We start from the raw sequence: 18989 nt of genomic DNA, 5'->3' as shown, positions 1-18989 counted from the left end.
CTTACCTTCCAGATCTCACATTTTATTGCTGGTGTCTCCAGAGCTGCGCAGTGAGGCTGAGTACTTTGTTTTCCCTAAGATCAAAGCGAAGGGAATAAATAGTAATAGCTCTTGCAAACCTGAGTCTTGCTCTGGAATAGCTTTGAGGTTATAGATGATGTGCCTCATTAATGTGAATGTGACTGGAGAACTATCTCAGGCCATGGAAGACCTCACAGGTATCTTACTGAAGTCCAGGATCCAGTGAGTAGCCTGAGCATGTTTCGCAGGGTCTTTCTGCAAGGAGCTTCTTAACAAACAGGTGGTGTCTGTCTTCTCCCTGCCACCTAATTTTCTGTATTTTTTAATTTTAAGACATTTTAGATACAGAAATACTGTCGGAACACCATAAAGTACTGAGGAAAAAGCCAATCATAATGAAAACAGCTGAGTAGGAGAGGATTGTTTGATATTCATAACCAAATTGTTTGGTTAGTTCTATTATTTTAGGATAAATGTCTGATTGATACTTATGTTCATAAAGAGATGTTGTTACTCATTCCATCAAAATCATCTGCTTGGACTAGATGATGATTGTAGGTCCCTTTCAACTGAACTATCCTGAAATATGTTGCTTGTTTCTTTCACGACCTTTGTATTCGAAGTGAAAATCCCCATGTCCAAATTCACATACTTGATTTTCAGTCAAATAATTTAAATAATTGTCATTCTTTTTATTTCTTTTAATGCCCTGTAGTCTCATTTAGTGTAGTTTGTCACCTTGTACAGGGGGATTTTGTGAAGAACATAGTTAGCTAATGTTGAAACTGTTGTTTTCTAGTAAGAGAGAAGTACTAAGTAAGGCTTACTTCTTTCATGTCACTTATGTGTAAGTAATTATTAAGAATGGAATAGCCACCTTCTGAGATGTTTTTAAGAACTGGCATAAATAAACTGGTAAGTTTTCAATACTTAGTTTGACTGAGTATTTCTACCTTTTACTTTTCAAATCAGGTCACATTACTCATTCCCAGTACTCAGTATTTTGCAAAGTAGAGAATGGCAGTATAGATTTATGATATCACTGGTCAGACACAGAGGGAGGTTAAACCATAGAGGAAAATAAAGTTACAAGTAATTAAATTTACAAACAGGTTTGCTATCTTCAAAAGATTTAGTGTTTCAGAACGAACAATGGTTTAGCCACACAAGAAAACTGTGAGACAGCCTTAGCAGTGTATGATATAGATATTATATCTGGTATTTCAATTTATATCATTAAAAATTGAGTGCTCCTTTTTAAGGTATATAGGATATTCAACTGCGAACCATACATGGTGAGTAATAAAATAGCTGCAATGCAGTACTGTGTGCACTTTTTAAGAGCTGAAGCACTCTGTCAGGATCATTAATTTCAGGTTATCTAAGGGCTTTATCTTCAGATAAAAAAACAGCACTGTATATAAGTTTTTGAGGTTTTTTGGGCAGGATAGGTTATTATTTTCTATTGATATGAATTTCAGATGTTCACAGGATTCTAAGATGTGGGTTTTTTTCCCTGATACACTTCTATCTACTAACCAGTAAATATGATAAATAGAAATGTGCTGTTTCCATCCTATTCTTACGAAGGATTCAGTAGTAGCAAGGTTTTCAGCAAGGTCTTTATGCATTTCCACAAAGCATAATGCATTATGATTACCAATGTATTATGAGGAAAAAATAAATAACTGAATACATAAAATGAAACTGCTTTTTGGGGGAGGATGGAGTGAAGGGTTTTTTGGGGGTGTTATTAATTTTTTTCCAATTTCATTGGTTTGTGAAATACAGAAATCTACATTCTTTTAGGCATAATTTCAAATTAGAGAAGTCCAATTGCTTTGTCAGAATATCAGAATGAAATCTTTAATCATTGGAGATTTGTTTAAAAGCTGAGGCATATGTTCTTATCAGTTTATATTGCATATAAATTGCCTTGATCCTGTTTGTTTAAAAATAAATTATATTTTACATAAGCACAGTAATTCCAGGACTTACTTGATTGCAGACCTTAGAGGATCTGTAGTATTTCTGGTTTTATTGATGAGTTTGAATACTTGGATAGACTATGTTAATTATAAGAAATAGTATTTATTCAGATGCAGCATATTTAGTCTCTGATTTAGAAAAACACACCTGACCTTCTGTGGGGGAAAAAAAAGGTATGCAAGTTTTTCAAAGAATTGCTGTAGTTGGACAAAAGTTCAGGAATCTTTGTGCATTCTGTTCCGTGTATCTTCATTTAGAGTGGGATTCAGCTTTGTTTGGTGTATGGATTCTGGTATTCTGGTTTTACATTTGAGAAAATGAGGTTGCAGCCAGAATATTACAACTCAGAAGAATTCTTGACATGTATACAGTTTAAACATACCTGAAACAAACCCCTGTAACTAGGTTGGTTCAGTTACATCTGGAGCAGCAGTGGTGCTCATTTGCGGCTCCTCTAAAAAGAGCCTGTATCAGCTCCTGCCAGCCTAATTTGCCCGGGTGGCTTTTGTGTGCAAATCTTCTATTTAACCCCAGTATTACAGTGCCACCTTTTGATTTGAAGAAGCAAACCTGAGTGCTCTCCTCGAGAACATCTCACATTCAGAGAGACTGAAGTTACACCTGGCCCTGAGCACAGGTTTAGTAATGCCAGAGCAAGGAGATATGGTGGAGGCCAAGGGATGAAGTGCTCTGCCCACCAGAGAGTGACATCAATGAAACCCACAAAGTTGCACTAAGGAATTTTCTTGAAAGTCTAAGGTACTCTACTTCAGACTTAATAAATGGGAATATATCTTTCTAGGAATGATATAATGGAGTCAAGAACAACTTAGTTGAAAGAGGCCTCTGTGACAGCTAGAATCTGCACAGAAATGAATTTGTCAAAACATCTTGCCAGATCATTGTGCTCTATTTAAAAAAAAGTAAAATTCTGTGGGATAGCCTTGTCTTTTTCACTCTAGCTGTATACAAAGGATTTTTTAATCAAGTGTGCTATTCCAGCAGAGGGGTGATGGATTTTGATGTAAGGTCTTGGGCTGTAATAATAATGGAGAACAATTTGTTCCAATGAAAATGTCTTGGTCAGATTGCTGCTTTCGAATGTGAAGCAAGTTCATGCCTTTTTTTCAGAAATACAAATTAATTTCTTGTAAAAGTAGGATGTTTCATTTCATGGCTTAAATTTTATTGACCCTCTTTAAATTTAGGGGTACCAAGTGGCATCATAATTTATATTCAAGTGCTGCCTATTTTTGAAATGGGAGCTGTAGTCTTCATAGTTATTACTGCAGAAAAACAATGACCATCAGGCTGAAAAGGAGATTTGCACCTTTCTCCAATGCAGAATATAATTTGCAAAGTCAAATCAATGTAATGTAATGACCTGCAAATTGTCTGGGTTTACCTACAAAATAGATTTTTGCCCCATTTCCCCTGAAAGTCACAGTGCACCTTATGCTGCTTGTGACCTTTTTTGTGAACTGTCCAAGAATTGCAGTGGAAGGGGTTCAAACATTAATAAAAAAGACCACACAGCAGCTTCTGAGTCGTGAAATGTAGGTATAATTTATGCAAGAAAAAGATGAATGTTTGTTTAAACCCCTCAAGGTTTTTATAAGGAAACCGTTTTAGATGGAGCAGATGAAAACTTGAAGCAATCAATAAATAATTACTAAAAACTTTTCTGCTATAAGGACATAAATTTTGTGTTGAAAATCATATTTTTTATAAGAGGTAGAATTTTGTAGTGTAGAAATGAACTTACACTTTTGTTACAGAAACAGTTCCAAGAAGGTTTTACAAATGCAGCTGATACGTTGCAGAAAATTACTCTTGGAAAACAATATATGCCAACCTTATTTAGCTCTCCACATTTAGAGGGATGCTTTAAACAGTGCCTTGTATAGCGAGGTTGGGAACATTTGCAGTCAAGTAGTTTACATTTGAAATGTGCTAAAATTAGCAGGGAGCACTGTACTTCAGTCTTCTTGAGCCCGTGCTACATGGAGATGGTGTTAACTGTGTGGACTCAGCAGTAAATCCAGCATGCAAAAAGTTAGTCCGCTGTTTTTGCACATGCATACGCACAGATGTACCTATGCAAGCATACAGCCTTGGTGTACTGTGTGTTGAGGAACCTGGCACAGTAGCTGTCACTTGTAAGTCCCTGTGTTTGTGCTAAGACTTGCCTTTAGGCAAGGAAAGAAAAATTTTGATCATTGATATTTTCTATTAGATTTTTTAAAATAATTTATGTATTGTCTCAATATTGCTCATCTTCCACTTTTTTTAAATTATATAAAATGGTGAATGATGATACTCTATCAAATGCCATAAAAAGCTTAATGCACTGTTACCCATTATCTCCTGCAGTATATATTTATGAGTACAGCAATGGATATATACATACATCTCTATTATAAACTAACATGATACAAATCCTAACTGCTAGTTTAACCACTTCACGCACAATTTTGATATAGGTAAAGTGTATTAGTCAATTAAAGAGAAGTGTAAATATAGATATTTGTGTTGTATGCTTATAAGGGAATTTTTTTTCAAGGAAGTAGGCTGTTAAATCATGTTACCGTAACAAATGCTGAAGGCTGCTTTTACATTCATTGCCACTGAATTTATTGTCAGAGCAATGCAGTTATATCCCATTTCAAGATTACTTAGGTGGCTTGAAAATTAAATCACAGCTCACAGATTCTCTGTTTTTCACACATGACTAATAGTAGTAAAATTTGGTCTACTTTTAAGTATACTTTGCAGTGCAATTAGGTGCATGAACTGTGAAAAATTTAGTAAATAGAGAGTGATTTTCCATAAATTAACAATGAATTGAATAAAACAAAATTGCTGTCAATATATGTGGAATTATTTTCAAACTAATTATATTAATTTTGTTTAAGTTGGGGAGTATGGGGTTTTATAAAGTCCTCAAATTATTTTTTGCATGTTCATAAATCTGAAAGAGATCTTCAGGACTGATTGCTCAGAACTGGAAATACGAGCTCATGCTATATTATGTCTTAGAGAAAGAGTATGTCAGAAGTGTGACCGTTTGTGTCTAATCAGCTAAATGATTCTTGCTTATTCACCTAATCTGAGCTAGATCTCTTATTTCTTTGTGCAGTTCTGCAATGTTTCCCTAAAAGCTTTCTCTAAAATAGGTCATCTAAAGATGCCTCTATGCAAGGCATAGCAAAACTTTACTTCTGTTAGGAGTTGGATTGCATTTGGTTTGCTTTTGGACTGCAGATCCTTGTTTGGTTTTAGCAAAATGAAAGCTAATTAACCACAAGAAAACTGCTGTGCAAATGGACTGAAAATCCCTGTGTAGGGACACCTCTATGCAACTTATTTGTTTGTACATTTTAGTCAGATGCTCAAGCAAGCTTCTTAATGTAATTAATTGTGTTCCCCATATTGTGTATAGGTAGATGCATCTCAGAAGGCTTCCAAAAGAAGGTCTGACTTCTTAATTTTAATACACCAAGGTCCCTTTGAAGGCCTTCAAACATTTCCGTACATTGTGTAATAGGTGTGTTTGGTTCAGGGAAGCAGATTATTGTCTGAAATGAAACCTCCAAACTGACTTTAATGCATTGATCATCTTCTGTTGTGCTGCATTGCTTGTTAACAGTGCATAGCATAAATGAAAAGCTCAGGATTCTAGTTTATTTTTGTTTTGTGTCTCCTCTGCTACTGTCTTTATTACAGTTTTTTAGATTTTATTTCCAGTATGGAACTAACTGTGAAGGACAAAAATGTGTCTGAATTTCAGAAAAAAAAGGCTGTTTATTCATACTGATAACAAAAAATATTACTGAATAATAATTTTGTAATATATTTAATACTATTTCTCTTTTGTAAAAGATAATAGTTTCAGATAATGTGGTATAGCTGGTCATACAGGGATTTTGGGGAGGAGCATGAGATTGCTGCTGCAGGATGACTTTAATGCCTTTTTTTAAAATATATGGTGCTTTCTTTTAAAATATATGAAACAAAAATCAGAAACATATTAATCTCTCATATTTCACAGCTTCATAGTTGTTTCTCAACATCTCACTATTTGTTCGTTTTGCTGGAGTTCAGCCTTCCTTACATAAAGCTGAACATACTATCAAACGTTTAATGTCATGGATTTGGAATGGTTGAAAAGTGAAAACACCCAGTTAAAAATTAAATAATTTCTGCCTTCATTGTTAAATTATTTGTTTGGCATACATGTTGCTGTTTGTAAAGGAACTCCTTAGTGGAAAACAGATAAACTAATTTGACTATTATTGCTACTTGTTTTTCTTCAATTAAAAATCAGTTAAGGAAATAAAATAAGCTTAATTGAAAACACTGACTGAACACTAATGACTGAAATTATTTTCATATATTTCCTTTGTGTTTTACACAGAACTAAATATATATATGGCATTTTGACATTTAATTTATTTTTTTTTCCTTAGTGATCTTAGTGAAAATCAAATTCAAGCAATACCAAGGAAGGCATTCCGAGGAGCAGTGGACATAAAAAATCTGTAAGTATTTTCTTCTTTTTTCTATATATTCTGATGATAACGCTTTGTCAATACAATGTCCTTTTATTGTATCAGGTATCGTTTTTCTAAGCACTATTATAGCTGCTTAAGGAATCTCTGCATAAAACCAATACTTACATTTGTTTTGCCAAAATACTTCAATGTATCTTAAACATTCTAAAACTGCCTTACATGAAATGTAAAACATTGAAATAGAGTTGAAGACAACATGGCATTATAACTATTAGTTTATGGAACCTGAGTTTAACATTTGAATGTCAGGCAGTTTGAAACATTTTATTGTTTCATGAGGAAAAAATCATTTTGCTTTGATTCCAAAAGTTTGACATTGGTTTGCTTGTATAAAAGAAAGAAAAATCATACTATTATCTAGTTTTAATAGCATATATTTTTATACTTGTGTGACTATTTTTCTTACACAGTTTTCTTCTGTGGCCTTTTCTGAAAGAAAGATACTCACTTTCCTGGAGATGGTGACCCTGAAGTTCATGGGCAGGTTTTGAATTCTTATGGCTTCTAAATGTGGAAATATGTGAGTTTCAAGCAAAGCAAAGCAGTGACGTTCTGTTTAAAATGGTAGGTCAGCTTAGTGGACTGAACAAGCTGAACAATCTGAAGACTATGATGAACTTCTGTGGTAGGAAATGTAAGGTCATTCCCTCAAAATCTATAACCCCTGCTGTAAGCTAAGGACTTGTCACTTACAAACAACCAGGGAAGTCAGAGGACATACAATAGTGGTTTCCAGAAAGACTATGGAGCTTCCAGCATGATGCAACTGTGAAAAAATATGATTGCTATCTTATGTGACATCAATAAATATAGGGAAATATTAGGTCATTGTAGGAGGTTTTCATCTAATTTCTACTGAAACACCTTTTATTAAATGGAGTTGTCGATGTTAAAGAGAAAGATGAAATTTCTAGTTGTACTGCTTTGAAAAGAGTGCTCTGTGATTACAAAGGGAGGGTCATGATCATGTATCCCCAGTAGGAGAGGACTGGAGAGGCAGCCCTTTGCATTTCCCTCTTCCTGTGATGGGCACTACTTCATTCTGCTGCCTGCAACACTGCAACAAAATTGGTGGGGAAGATATCTTTTCAAAGACTTAGCAGAATGCCCAAGAGTTTGACCTACTACAGTTCCTCCCTGCAGGGAAATCCTACCATACCTCAGTGGAAAAACTGTTACGTTCAAATCCATTATGTTCCAAAACATGCAAGTGCTTCTTGAAGTAGTTTTGTTACTTTGTTTAATTGATACTTTTTGAGGTTTTTTCAGAAATGATCCCATCACTATTCATGGTCAAAAAGAGGCTTTGCTACAAGGAGAAGCCTGCATTCTTCTGCATGATCTTTTATGTTTGAAAATTTATACAGCTACAGAAAGGAACTTTGTTAGTAAAAATAACAGCATCATTGAGAATATTCTAATGGCAAAGCAGTAGTTTAGAATATAAGTGTACTTATATATGGTGAGGTAGCTCCAGTCAGAAACTGCATTAGGATGCTAATCTTTATCTGATATACTATTTTTATCTTAGTGTGTATTTTCAATCTAAGGATCCTTTATTATGTCCAAAACTTGCATAAACAGTGGATCTTCCCTTTAAAGCCTTTCTTGTTTGGGAAGATAATTTAAAAAAAGCAATAAAATCATAAAGTCCTTAGCATTGCCACAGAGTCTAAATCATATCTATGACATAATTTTTATTGTGATAGAATAAATACTACAGATATCTCCTTACTTCTCCCAGGAAAAAAAAAAGTAAGCACCACCAAACTCCTAATCTGAAAACTTTATGATCCCTCTACGGTCCCTCTACAGAATGAAAAATGAATTTATGGGGTGAGTTTGGTGGATTCTAGCACAGCATTTATGTAACTAGGCCAGGCCATTGTGCCTTTCCAGAATCTGAGGCAAGGAGATACAAACACCAGCCTCCCATCTAGCCTTGGACATTGCACTTAGAGAAGGATGATGGGAAGAATTTTACAGGGTTTATTTAATTGTTCAAGAAAACTAAAGAGACAGATGATAAGTGATAGGTATAGAAAGCATCACTCTGCAAACAAAGGAATTGAACTGCCTGAAAGGAGGTTGTAGCCAGGTGAGTGTCAGTCTCTTTCCCAAATATCAAGTGAGAGAGAGGATGAGAAGAAACAGCCTCAAGTGGCACCAAAGAAGGTTTGGATTGAATGTTAGGGAAAATTTCTTCACCAAATGTGTTCCAATGCTTGCATTGGAACAGACTGTCCAGGGAAGATGTTGAGTCACCATCACTGGAGGTATTTAAAAAATGTGTAGGTGTGGCACTTAGAGACATGGTTGAATGGTGGACTTGGCAGTGTCAGGTTTACAGTTGGACTCGATGATCTTACAGGTCTTTTTCAACCAAAATGACTCTCTGAATCTATGAAGGTGTTTAATCTAAGGTTCAGGAACCAAATACATGTATATACTTACTGAGAATTTTCTTAAACAGAATTCAATATTTGTTCTAGTTTGGCCTTTCTTCTGTAATTGCCCAGTAGTTAAACAACGTTAGAGATGTTTGATCTCTTCCAAACTCATGTAAGAGATGGATGAAGGTACAAAGAATAAAGAAATCTGTATTAGAACATGTTGTAAATCCAAGATTTGCTATGTATAGCAACAGTAACGGTAATTACATAAATTTCAATATAAATTAGTGAGCTTTTTTTTTTTAACATGGAACAATTGATAACCCTGACATACAGTAGCTCTACTAAGCTGTTTCAAAGGTGGTTAACAAATTTCACAGAACTTGACCTGATAGCATATTTTATTGTATCATTCTAGTCTTTGTGGAGCAAAGGTGTTAACTCAGATGATCTGAAGGAAATTGCTTCCTTTAAGGTTGATGATACCACTACGATCTCCTGCTAGTATGTAAGCTCTGGAGTCCTCTTGGTGTTTGTCAGAAGAAGCTGTCTATGAATGCTTCCATGATATTTTCTTTCTGGACATCTTAATAACACTCACAGTATAGATTCTGTAGAAGATAAAAGCATAATAGATAAAACATTATGAGAATTGGCAACCCAGGCAACCTGCCACATCTTCATGGTAAAAAGAATAAGAAAACCCCTGAGAAACCTTCAGGCCTCACAAATCTACTTTACATCTAATTGAAATTACCTATTTTCCAACTTCTTATGCATCTCATAACTGAGAATAATCTGGCTCCATCTGTACTCTCACTTGATGTACTTGTAGGTAGCAATAAGATCCCCTCTTTGCTGTCTCTCTTAGGGCCCAACAAATGCAGTTCTTGCAGACTATCCCCAGATGTCACCTGCTTCAAGCCTCTCACGTTGGTGGCCCTGTTTGAATTCAGTCTCTGTCTTCTGTGGGGGAGGCTAATACCGGTTGCCATCTCACAAACTTAGATGTCATCTCCCCAAGGCCAAAAAGAGTGTCCTCTTCATGCTCACCAGTGCAGCCTAATTGTTTGTAAATAATTATGTTCTTCAGTAAAAGTGACAAAAAATGGCTTATTTTGTAGCCATTCCTCAGACTAGAAACCCAGTATCCAGTATTTTGGCCATTCAGATGTAATAAAAAAATAGCTGCTGTGTGTCAAATTTTCAATTTTTCTGTTCAAGAAATTGTTCTTGAATGACTTGAGGAGTAATACACTTTTAGTATAACTCCTGATCTGGGACTTGATTGAAATTAGGCTGCAAATTCTGGAAATATAATTCTGAAAGTTACTTCTAACTTGCTACTTTTTCAGGGAGAAAAGTATTCACCAAGAAGTTAGATTCTTCAGAGAACACAGTGGCACCCACTGTTTTTTAAAAATAAATAGAAATTATCATATAAATGGCAAATTAAACACAGATTTTTTTAATATACATGTTAATTATGGTTTCATAACCCTCCCTGGTGATATAGTACTCTTGCTGGATGTGAAAGATGTTTAAAATCTTCCCAACCTCAGGAATTTTGTTTATATTTAAGATGGTAAGAAAATGCATTGGGTGCCCAAATTGTTCGTTTGGATGGGTTATTTTTTGAATCTGGTTAATAGGAAGAAAAATAGCTGGGTTACAACAAATGTAAAGAACCACTGAAAGAACAATAGATTTTGGCATTATGACTTTTCCATGTCAAGTGTGTAAAATTTTCTAAGATACCAGTTTTTTCTTCCTCTGCATAATCAATACTTGACAGAGGACAGAAAGGAATATACCAACATCATGGCAGAATTGTGATGCTAAATATATGCAACCTCAAATAATATCAAAAATAGCAAGGAACATTTTCATCATATCTGCTTCAAGGATCTGCTGCTCTGTTTTTCTTGTAATGCTCTAGGCCTTACTTTTGACTGCTCTTTTCTTTGTGTTCATTTGGGTTCCATTTTTTCCCAGCAAGAGGGGGAGAGTGTAGCTGTCACACCAGGGATAAAGGCTGCAGGGCAATGTAGTGGCTTCACAGATTAAATTGCCTGGGAAAATGAAGAATTAGTGGAGAGAGAGACAGTCACCAGCATCAAATCGAACTCCTTTCCATTATACTAACCTTTGTTCAAAACCCTGATTGATACTACTTGGTGTTGCCCTGATGCCTCTGTTATGCTGATTGTGAAAGATTTTAAAACTGACATTGCCACTAAAGACATAAATGAATTTTGTGTTAATCTTCATTGGGAATGATTGGACTTTGTTTTTATGTTCAGTTATTAGCAGTTGAAAAAGAGAGTCCTGCTGAAGATGTTCTAGGTACTGATTTCTTCTCAGATCTTGCACAAAATTCCACTGTGACTGGAAGTATATTTGTCTACTTACCTGTACTGAATGCATTGCTTGTCTAAGACATGCTTTAAAAATTTAGAATTTGGTATTTCTCATGCTCGCTCTTACTGGGACTCTCAAATGAACTGCTAGTCTGTTCAGCCACCTGCATTTCAGGTGTACATCAAGAAGGGTTTTCACGGGATGTTACTGAAATATACTCTATGTGTGCTTAAGATTTTTATTAAAATCAAAAATAGCTCTGAAGGTATGAAGAAAAGAATAGGTACAGTTTTTTAGTACCCCCTAAAGCTCTTGTTGCCAAACAGGTCGATGACCCTGTGGCCTTCGGAGGGGGGGAAGTTCTTTCTGACTGTTTAAATTAATACTATTTCAATACTATTTTTAAAGTTTTATTTTCATTATTTCATTAAAAAATATTTCTTACTGATGTGATAGTATCTTTGCATCACATAATATATAGATTGTTCATTTTGTGTGCATTCTACTTTGGATAGCATTCTTCTGTTTAATTTTTACTTTTTTCAATTTTATTTTCCTCCTGTAAAATAATTCTGGGTTTAACTAAGTAGAGTGTTAGACAGGTTTGAGGGGATTAAACATTTAATCAGTTGTACCTTTTCTTCTAGTTTATTTAGTAAGTATACTTTACCTGGATGTATTGCAAGTCTTGCTTGTTATTTTCAGATAAAAGGAAAAAGTTAATCATTTGCTGTATTATGTATATTAGGAAAAAATATTCATCTGAACTGTTTTGTAGGGAAAATTTAGTAAAGAACAAAATTAACTACATTAGTAAAATAAAGAGCAAGTAGAAAAAAAAACCCCTTGACTTCCAAATGAAAGAATAATCACAATAAATAGTAATAACTATTACAATAAACTGCTTGGGAAACAAGCAGTTCTTTGAAGTTTGGTAAAATAATAAATTCTTGCATGATTTTGTTACGTCTTTTTCAACTAATTTGTCAAATTATGGAGTCATCTTGAACTGGAGAAGGGAAGTAAGAAATAAGAAACAACTCAGTTCTGCTGTAAAAAATACAAGGAGACATTAAAAAGAGTGACTTTTTCCAAAAATTGCATTGCAGTGATAAATATTGTGCACTCAAGGAAGGACTTTACTGTTGTGAAATCCAGCATACAATATGCTAAAACTTTTTCTAAATATTTTCTAGGGAGAAAGCTATTGCAGGGATGTAGAAAGGCTTCTCACTTTTTCTGATGACTTCTTAAACAGAGTTTATCATTAAGTTGATACACGGGGAGAACGTAATAATTTCTGAACAAAGGAGAAGAAGGTAAAGCTGAGGAGTACCTCTAGCACAGGACTACAAAGTGTCCTCAAGCTGTGAAAAACAGGAGAGTAAAGCAGAGAGATTGTTTGAAATTGTCCCAATTTTCAACAGTCTCTAGGAATGAGTAAAGAACGTTTTCTCTGTCAAGAATCACATGACAGTTTTTTTCTGTATGAGAGTAGTAGTTTTTAAATGTATGCAATATCTTCTCTTAGTCATTAAATGTGATTCTTGTGGGTTAACAAAGTTTATTTTAAGATATTTATTTATCATTATCTGGTAGACAACATATGCTAAAAGGGAAGAAAATATAAGTTAGCAATATGTTTCTGCAATGCAAGATGTATCAACAAGAGCAATAAATGAAAAGCATTTTTAAGCTTAGTTGAATGCTTTTTATTTAGTTCTTACTAGTTCTTATTGCTGAGCTCACATAGACATTAACCTTTTAAGTAGTGGTAGAGTAGTGAGTATATTAAATACCCAGGTAATGCTGCAGATATGGGTGTAAAATCCAATTAATTCTTTGCAATGATGGAAAGATTTTGAGCGAGACAGTTGTTTTGTGTTTTATGAGCTTCATGGGAATGGCAGTGCTGAAGATGCTTTGTGAAGGTTGGAGGCAGAAAGGAACAGCATCTTCACAAAACTATGGAGGGATCCCACATAGAAAAGACACAGAATGGAGATAGGACTGGCAGGAAGATGATGAAGGAAGACTAGAGAGAGGGGAAGGATGAGAATGGACTGGAGCTGCTGGTCCATGTCTGATCAGACTCTTGTTCTTAGACTGTTCTAATGATTTGAAAAGAAGAAAAGCAGCTCTTGGGAGAAAAAAAGGCTTTCTAAAATGGTGTTAAGGTTATTGGTATACTCAATAACTTAGTGCTGGTATTGTAGATTTTTAGGTGTGGTTTTGAAAGTCATTATGCTTAAATTACAAAACATAACTTAAAATTAAAGAAGCATGTACCTTTTTATTCTAGTATTCTTGCTTATGTGTTAAGTCATAGCACTCACATAACTTCTTATCAGGACCCATTTTTATAATAACAATTCAGACTGCTTCAGTATATCTGCTAGAGGGACATTATAAGTTATTGTTATGCTGGTTGTGAAATATTGTCTAACTTTCTGTCTGTGTCATATATGCAGTGGATATTCTTACCTTAAACTTTACTTCTACGATAAATTGCTGTTCAAGCCAGTCACACAGTCTTCAAAGTCATGTCCTTTTCATAACTAAAAAAAAAAAAAAAATCTCATACCAGTTGTTTTTCATGCTCTGTGTCTAATCGTTTTGTATCATGGTTGTAACTGATGGCATAAAGAGAGTAGTAGCTTTCAAAGACAGTAATTTTTAAAACTAAGAAATATTTCTCATCTCCCATCTCCAAAATTCCCTTCCGCAAGCAAAAACCAACTCATTAGTTCAGAACAAACATAGTAATCTTTCTGGTAAGAAGGTTTAAATGGAAGCAACTCACCCTTCACTAAGATAGTGATCATGGTGACTCATTAAAGGAAGAAGTCCAAAAGTTTTCGGGTGCACCACAAGTGCTGCCAGTCTTGTGGAAGAAATCTGCCTTTTAGTTTGTGTAGGGCAAGATTTGCTCAAGTGCTTTCTCCGCTGTTAAAAGATTTTCCTTTGTGTATAATATGGATGATTTAGAAGAAGCTGTGTCAGCACTGATTTATACATTGACAGCTAAGGATAATAAGATATGGGCAAACATACAGCTCACCCTTTTACAGATTAACCTGCAGACTGCATTAGGCAAATTTGATGGCATTAAAAGATTTTTCCAATTTGTCTGGAAACAATTTCTCTTTTGTATTGTGTCAAGGGTAACATTTCATGCCATTGTACTAATTTAAATAGCTTTGATAAATTGTTCAAGGGGTTATAGAATTGTACTCTGTGTATATTTTACCTCTTTAAAATAAAAAGGCTATTAGCTTAATTGTTAAATGAAATTCATTAGTAAATATTGAAGGCTTAAATATTCCGACACTGCAGCTCTGGTGCTGTAACATTGCACCACAATGATTAAAGATCATATTCAGGAACTAATAATTTGCATTTAGCTTTCAGTACACAGACATAGAGGCACTGTTACAGTTATGACAATATTTTAGTTGTATGTAGTAGTAATTCAGATGAAAAGTATTGATGAAACTAGAAGAACTTTATAGAAGTTGGTACATTACATTCAGCAGTGGGTGTGATGATTTATTAATAAAGTAAAATGTTATCATAGATTCAGAAGAATCACAGAAAATGCTTTAGTAAAAGCGTCATTAGCCCTGCTAGCTAATATATAATTGAAGACAGAAGGGCAGAGTTCATTTGTATTTTGTTCATTTTCTTGGTATTGTTCACACACATTTACTCATATATATTATTTGACACTGACAAGCTACTAGCTTGAAGAAGTTGTTTAAAGTGAGGTTTTATCATCTTTGCTTTGCAAATCATGCCCTGAAATGCATAAGACATTGCAGTATATATAGGAAAAGCTTTTATCAGTAGAGAAAGCGTGATTTTGTATTTGCATGGTTGTTAATTTAAGCAGACATTTTTAATTGAGCTGTATGTGCTGTATAAATGTTTTGAATTGAAAAGGTAATAATATTCTTCAGAGAAACGAATCTAAATTTTTCATAACTTAATACTTAACGATTAATAATGTATGGGGTGTGTTGCTGAGTTTTATGTCTAGATTTCGAATACTCCATTACAACATACTATCTGCATATAATTGCAGAGAGCACAGAGTATGTAGAAAACCATATGTTGAAGGTTACAGCAGACACACTACTTTCAGTTGGAGCAGAATTAAAGGAGATAAGTAAACAAGTCTGTAAATGCCTTGGACACTGTTATTTCTACATACAGACATATTCTAGGAGGTTATTATTCTAAATCATCACACACACCCGGGGGTAACACCTCCCACCCGGTCTTGCATGCATGCAGGGAGACCCCTAAAAGTAGTGTCTCTCCCTGGTCTCTACCATGGCAGAAGAAATTAACATGCAGCTGGGCTGCTCTGATAAATGGATTCTGTTAGGTCACCGAGGGGATGCGTGTGACATTAAGTGATTTACCGTCCTTTACCTTAATGAAATTGTTTCAGCAAGATGACGCTGAGAGCTTTTAATGGATAGCTTTTCTTGATGTAATGAAATTGCATTCCTTTGGCATTTAATATAAGGTGCAGTTATTATTTACTGGAGCTTTCCCAGCGCTGCTGTTTTGCGCAGACAGTTGAGAACAAAAAGGGATTTCTGTGGCAGCGTGCAGGCCGGCGCGCTGTGCGACAGCCTCGAGCGGACGGGAGGGATGGCCAGAGCCTTTCTGTTCGCGTGGCCTTGCTCTGCCGGCCCTTCGGGAGGCTTCCCTTGCACCTCGCCTTACGGCGCGCCTCTCCCTTACAAATGCCTTCCTAATCTGTTTAACAGGCAACTGGATTACAACCAGATCAGCTGTATTGAAGATGGGGCATTTAGGGCTCTGCGTGACCTGGAAGTGCTGTAAGTATTCCTTGTATCTCTTACTTGTAGCAAGAGCTCAGTGTCTGGGGAGTACTAATGCAGAAGCTTATCTGCGAGCTGCAGCCTGGTGTCAGGATGGTCTGGTGAAAAGATGTCTTAAAATAATCCACTGTGATGTGCTATAAAATGGTAAAAAGATGTGGAGAGGGAGAGATACGCCTTTACGCTGCAAGACAGCCATTAAACATAATTATTAAGAAAAAAAGGCTATTGGCAGATACTATAAGAAAATAATATATTTCATCACAAAAGGGGGAAGGCAGCAGTATTAATGAACCCAATTAATTTTGTAAATTATCCATCACTGTTGATGTGATGAACATTTTCAGGATTGCTTTTGTTATATATTCTGACATCAATCTGATCTTTCAGACTCTCTTTAAGGAACAATATGCTATGTATATTTGATAATCTGAATGTTTTCAAAGAGGCATTTTCTATCAAGCACTACTGCTGTATGTCAAGATATTTAACATGTGCGTGTTAATAGTTCTTTTTTAAAACATTTTAAGTTTTATGTGCATAAATACATATGTATGTTTAGCAAAATACCTTCTTTGTGTGTCACAGAAGATTATTTTTACAATACTCCTTTCCATACTTTTTCTCACTGTCTCAAAGTGCCTATCAGTGAAGTTAAAGGTAACGAAATTATCATCAGTGACCCCTCATCTGAGAATATCACTGTAATGAGCAAAGTGCCTCTTTTCCCTGAGAATCTGAGGCACAGGACACATTCCTGAAATATTTGCTTTGTCAGTAAAAATTACACATTTTTTCTGGATTTTACGTTAAGAGAAGTAAAAGAATTTGTGTATCAGTGAGTTACTTCATGTTTATTTGAATCACTCAGTTAATCACAACTGGAGGAGGATGAGGGAGCAGGTTTTGTTGTGTCTGGGGTTTTGCTTTTTATAAAAAATTTTCTGAAGTAAAGAAGCTTCTCTGGCAGTAGGTAGTGTCTGCATGTCTTACAACTAAAGAGTATGTAAGCAGCTGGTGCTAAAGTTTTTTGTTATTAAGCACTAGTTGGTCTTACTTACGAGTGAATGAAACTGGCAGCTTAATTGAATTATTTTTTTTCTTTGCACTCATAGAATAACAAGCCTATTGTTAACTGTCTGGTATAAAGCCATGTAAAACATACTATAGGTTCAATACTGCATCTAATTGTTAAGATGATGAATTGTTGGTTGTCTGTCAGTAAACCCGATATTCTCTGAGATTTTTGTCTTTGGAACACATGTATGTGACAGAATAATTTTTCCAGTGATGGCTTAATCTGGTTATTATGGTGTTTTTTTAATACAAACCTTTCTTTACAAATGCAATTTTAAATGTTTATTAAAAAAAAATCAAATGTTTTCTGCATTTTTTAATGCTTGCCATTTTAGTGTTCTAAAAAGGTCATCCTTGCTAGTTGAGGTTAGTGGTAAAATTTTTAAATTTATTTCAATGAGTGCAAAAGAGGGAAAAAACTCTAAAATAATAATCTGCTGGAAAGTAGGTAGTTAGACTTTTGTGAATGAATATACGTAGTATGTAACCATTGTTCAAATATACGACTAAATTTTCACTATCTTATGTTATAGTATGTGATGAGAAATGATGTAAAGATTCAGGGTTTTTTAAAAAAGTTGAACTAGATATTTCTAACAGTACCAAAGATTTTGTGTCTAATTCAGCTTCTTTTCCAATATGGCTTAAAGAATGAAAGATGTGTAGATCAGACCATTCTGTATATGCACTGAGTAGCAAATAGGACTATGCATGTTGTTTTCATTTGGAGTTAATTATTCTACCTAAACACAGAAAGTATATATTACTTCAAACTTCAAGTATGCGGTAAAGCTTTTAAATAGGTTTTAATCCTATTTAGTGACAGTTTGAAATGCTTACCAAAGTAACAGGTTTTATATATTGGTTAAATAATTGTAGAACTTTAGAGGCAGTTAGTGTTAAAGACACAAAATAACCTGAAAGACAAAAGCAATTAGAAGTGTAATCATCTCTGTGAATTTCTGTGAAGTGTCAGTTTTCCTTTGTCTTTTTATTTTTAATGGAAGATCTGCTGTATTTCGGAAACAGATTATAAGGAAGATATATAGTGGTGTCATGTTAAAAAAAATTAAAGTCTAAGAAATGGGAAAAAAGTCATGACAATCTTTGCTATAAGTAACCTGTAAAACAGGTAAAAGTATTTAGCCAACTTTTTTTTTAGTTACTGTAATCTCTGTAATGAAATCAAACATTTTTATCATTAGATAGAAACAGCCATAAAAGTTTTTTAATTCCTTATGTATCCCTCACATCTACTCCGGTGTCTAATTTTTCTTACACTTGCAAAAATAAACTAGTAGCTCAAATACACAAAATGCCAAGGCAAACATCAAACAGTTCAAATTGAAAATTAAAACATTTGCAGATATGCCTTCTCTTAATTGCTATGGAAATATGGACTGATTTCCCTTCATTGAAAAGACAGGATTTTAAAATCTTATAGGAAATTATGCAGTCATTTACCATGTGGACACTGAAAGAAAATTCTACCAAGATTTACTGACTGTCATTAATTCATTAAGACACCTTTTGTGGAGTTACCCATTCAGCCATTTTTTTTTGTTTCATCTTTGTTATGTTTTGAAAAAGGGCAAAATCCTTCTTTTTTTTTTTTTTTCCATTTTTCTCCTCTCTGTTTATGTAGCCCCAAGAACACACAGGGGAGTTCTCTTATGCTCAGCAAAGAAAAGATTTAGGACATGGAATGAGTAAGCACA

General features: G+C 34.7%; 1 protein-coding gene across 6 annotated transcripts in view; it reads left to right on the top strand.

Moving 5' to 3' along the window:
- The window catches only part of SLIT2 (slit guidance ligand 2), a 265859-nt gene that overhangs the window by 145870 nt on the left and 101000 nt on the right, over positions 1–18989 (top strand). For all 6 annotated transcript variants that reach the window (XM_017805302.1, XM_017805295.1, XM_017805287.1 and 3 more), the window contains exons 5-6: positions 6480–6551; positions 16120–16191. In XM_017805302.1, coding sequence (XP_017660791.1) covers positions 6480–6551; positions 16120–16191 — 144 coding nt within the window. The remainder of the gene's footprint in view (positions 1–6479; positions 6552–16119; positions 16192–18989) is intronic.

This window comes from Lepidothrix coronata, unplaced genomic scaffold (assembly GCF_001604755.1).
Source record: "Lepidothrix coronata isolate B3197 unplaced genomic scaffold, Lepidothrix_coronata-1.0 Scaffold0, whole genome shotgun sequence".
In the NCBI taxonomy this organism is placed as follows: domain Eukaryota; kingdom Metazoa; phylum Chordata; class Aves; order Passeriformes; family Pipridae; genus Lepidothrix; species Lepidothrix coronata.
The sequence above is the reverse complement of the archived record's forward strand: the minus strand, read 5'-3'. Positions and strand labels throughout refer to the sequence as shown.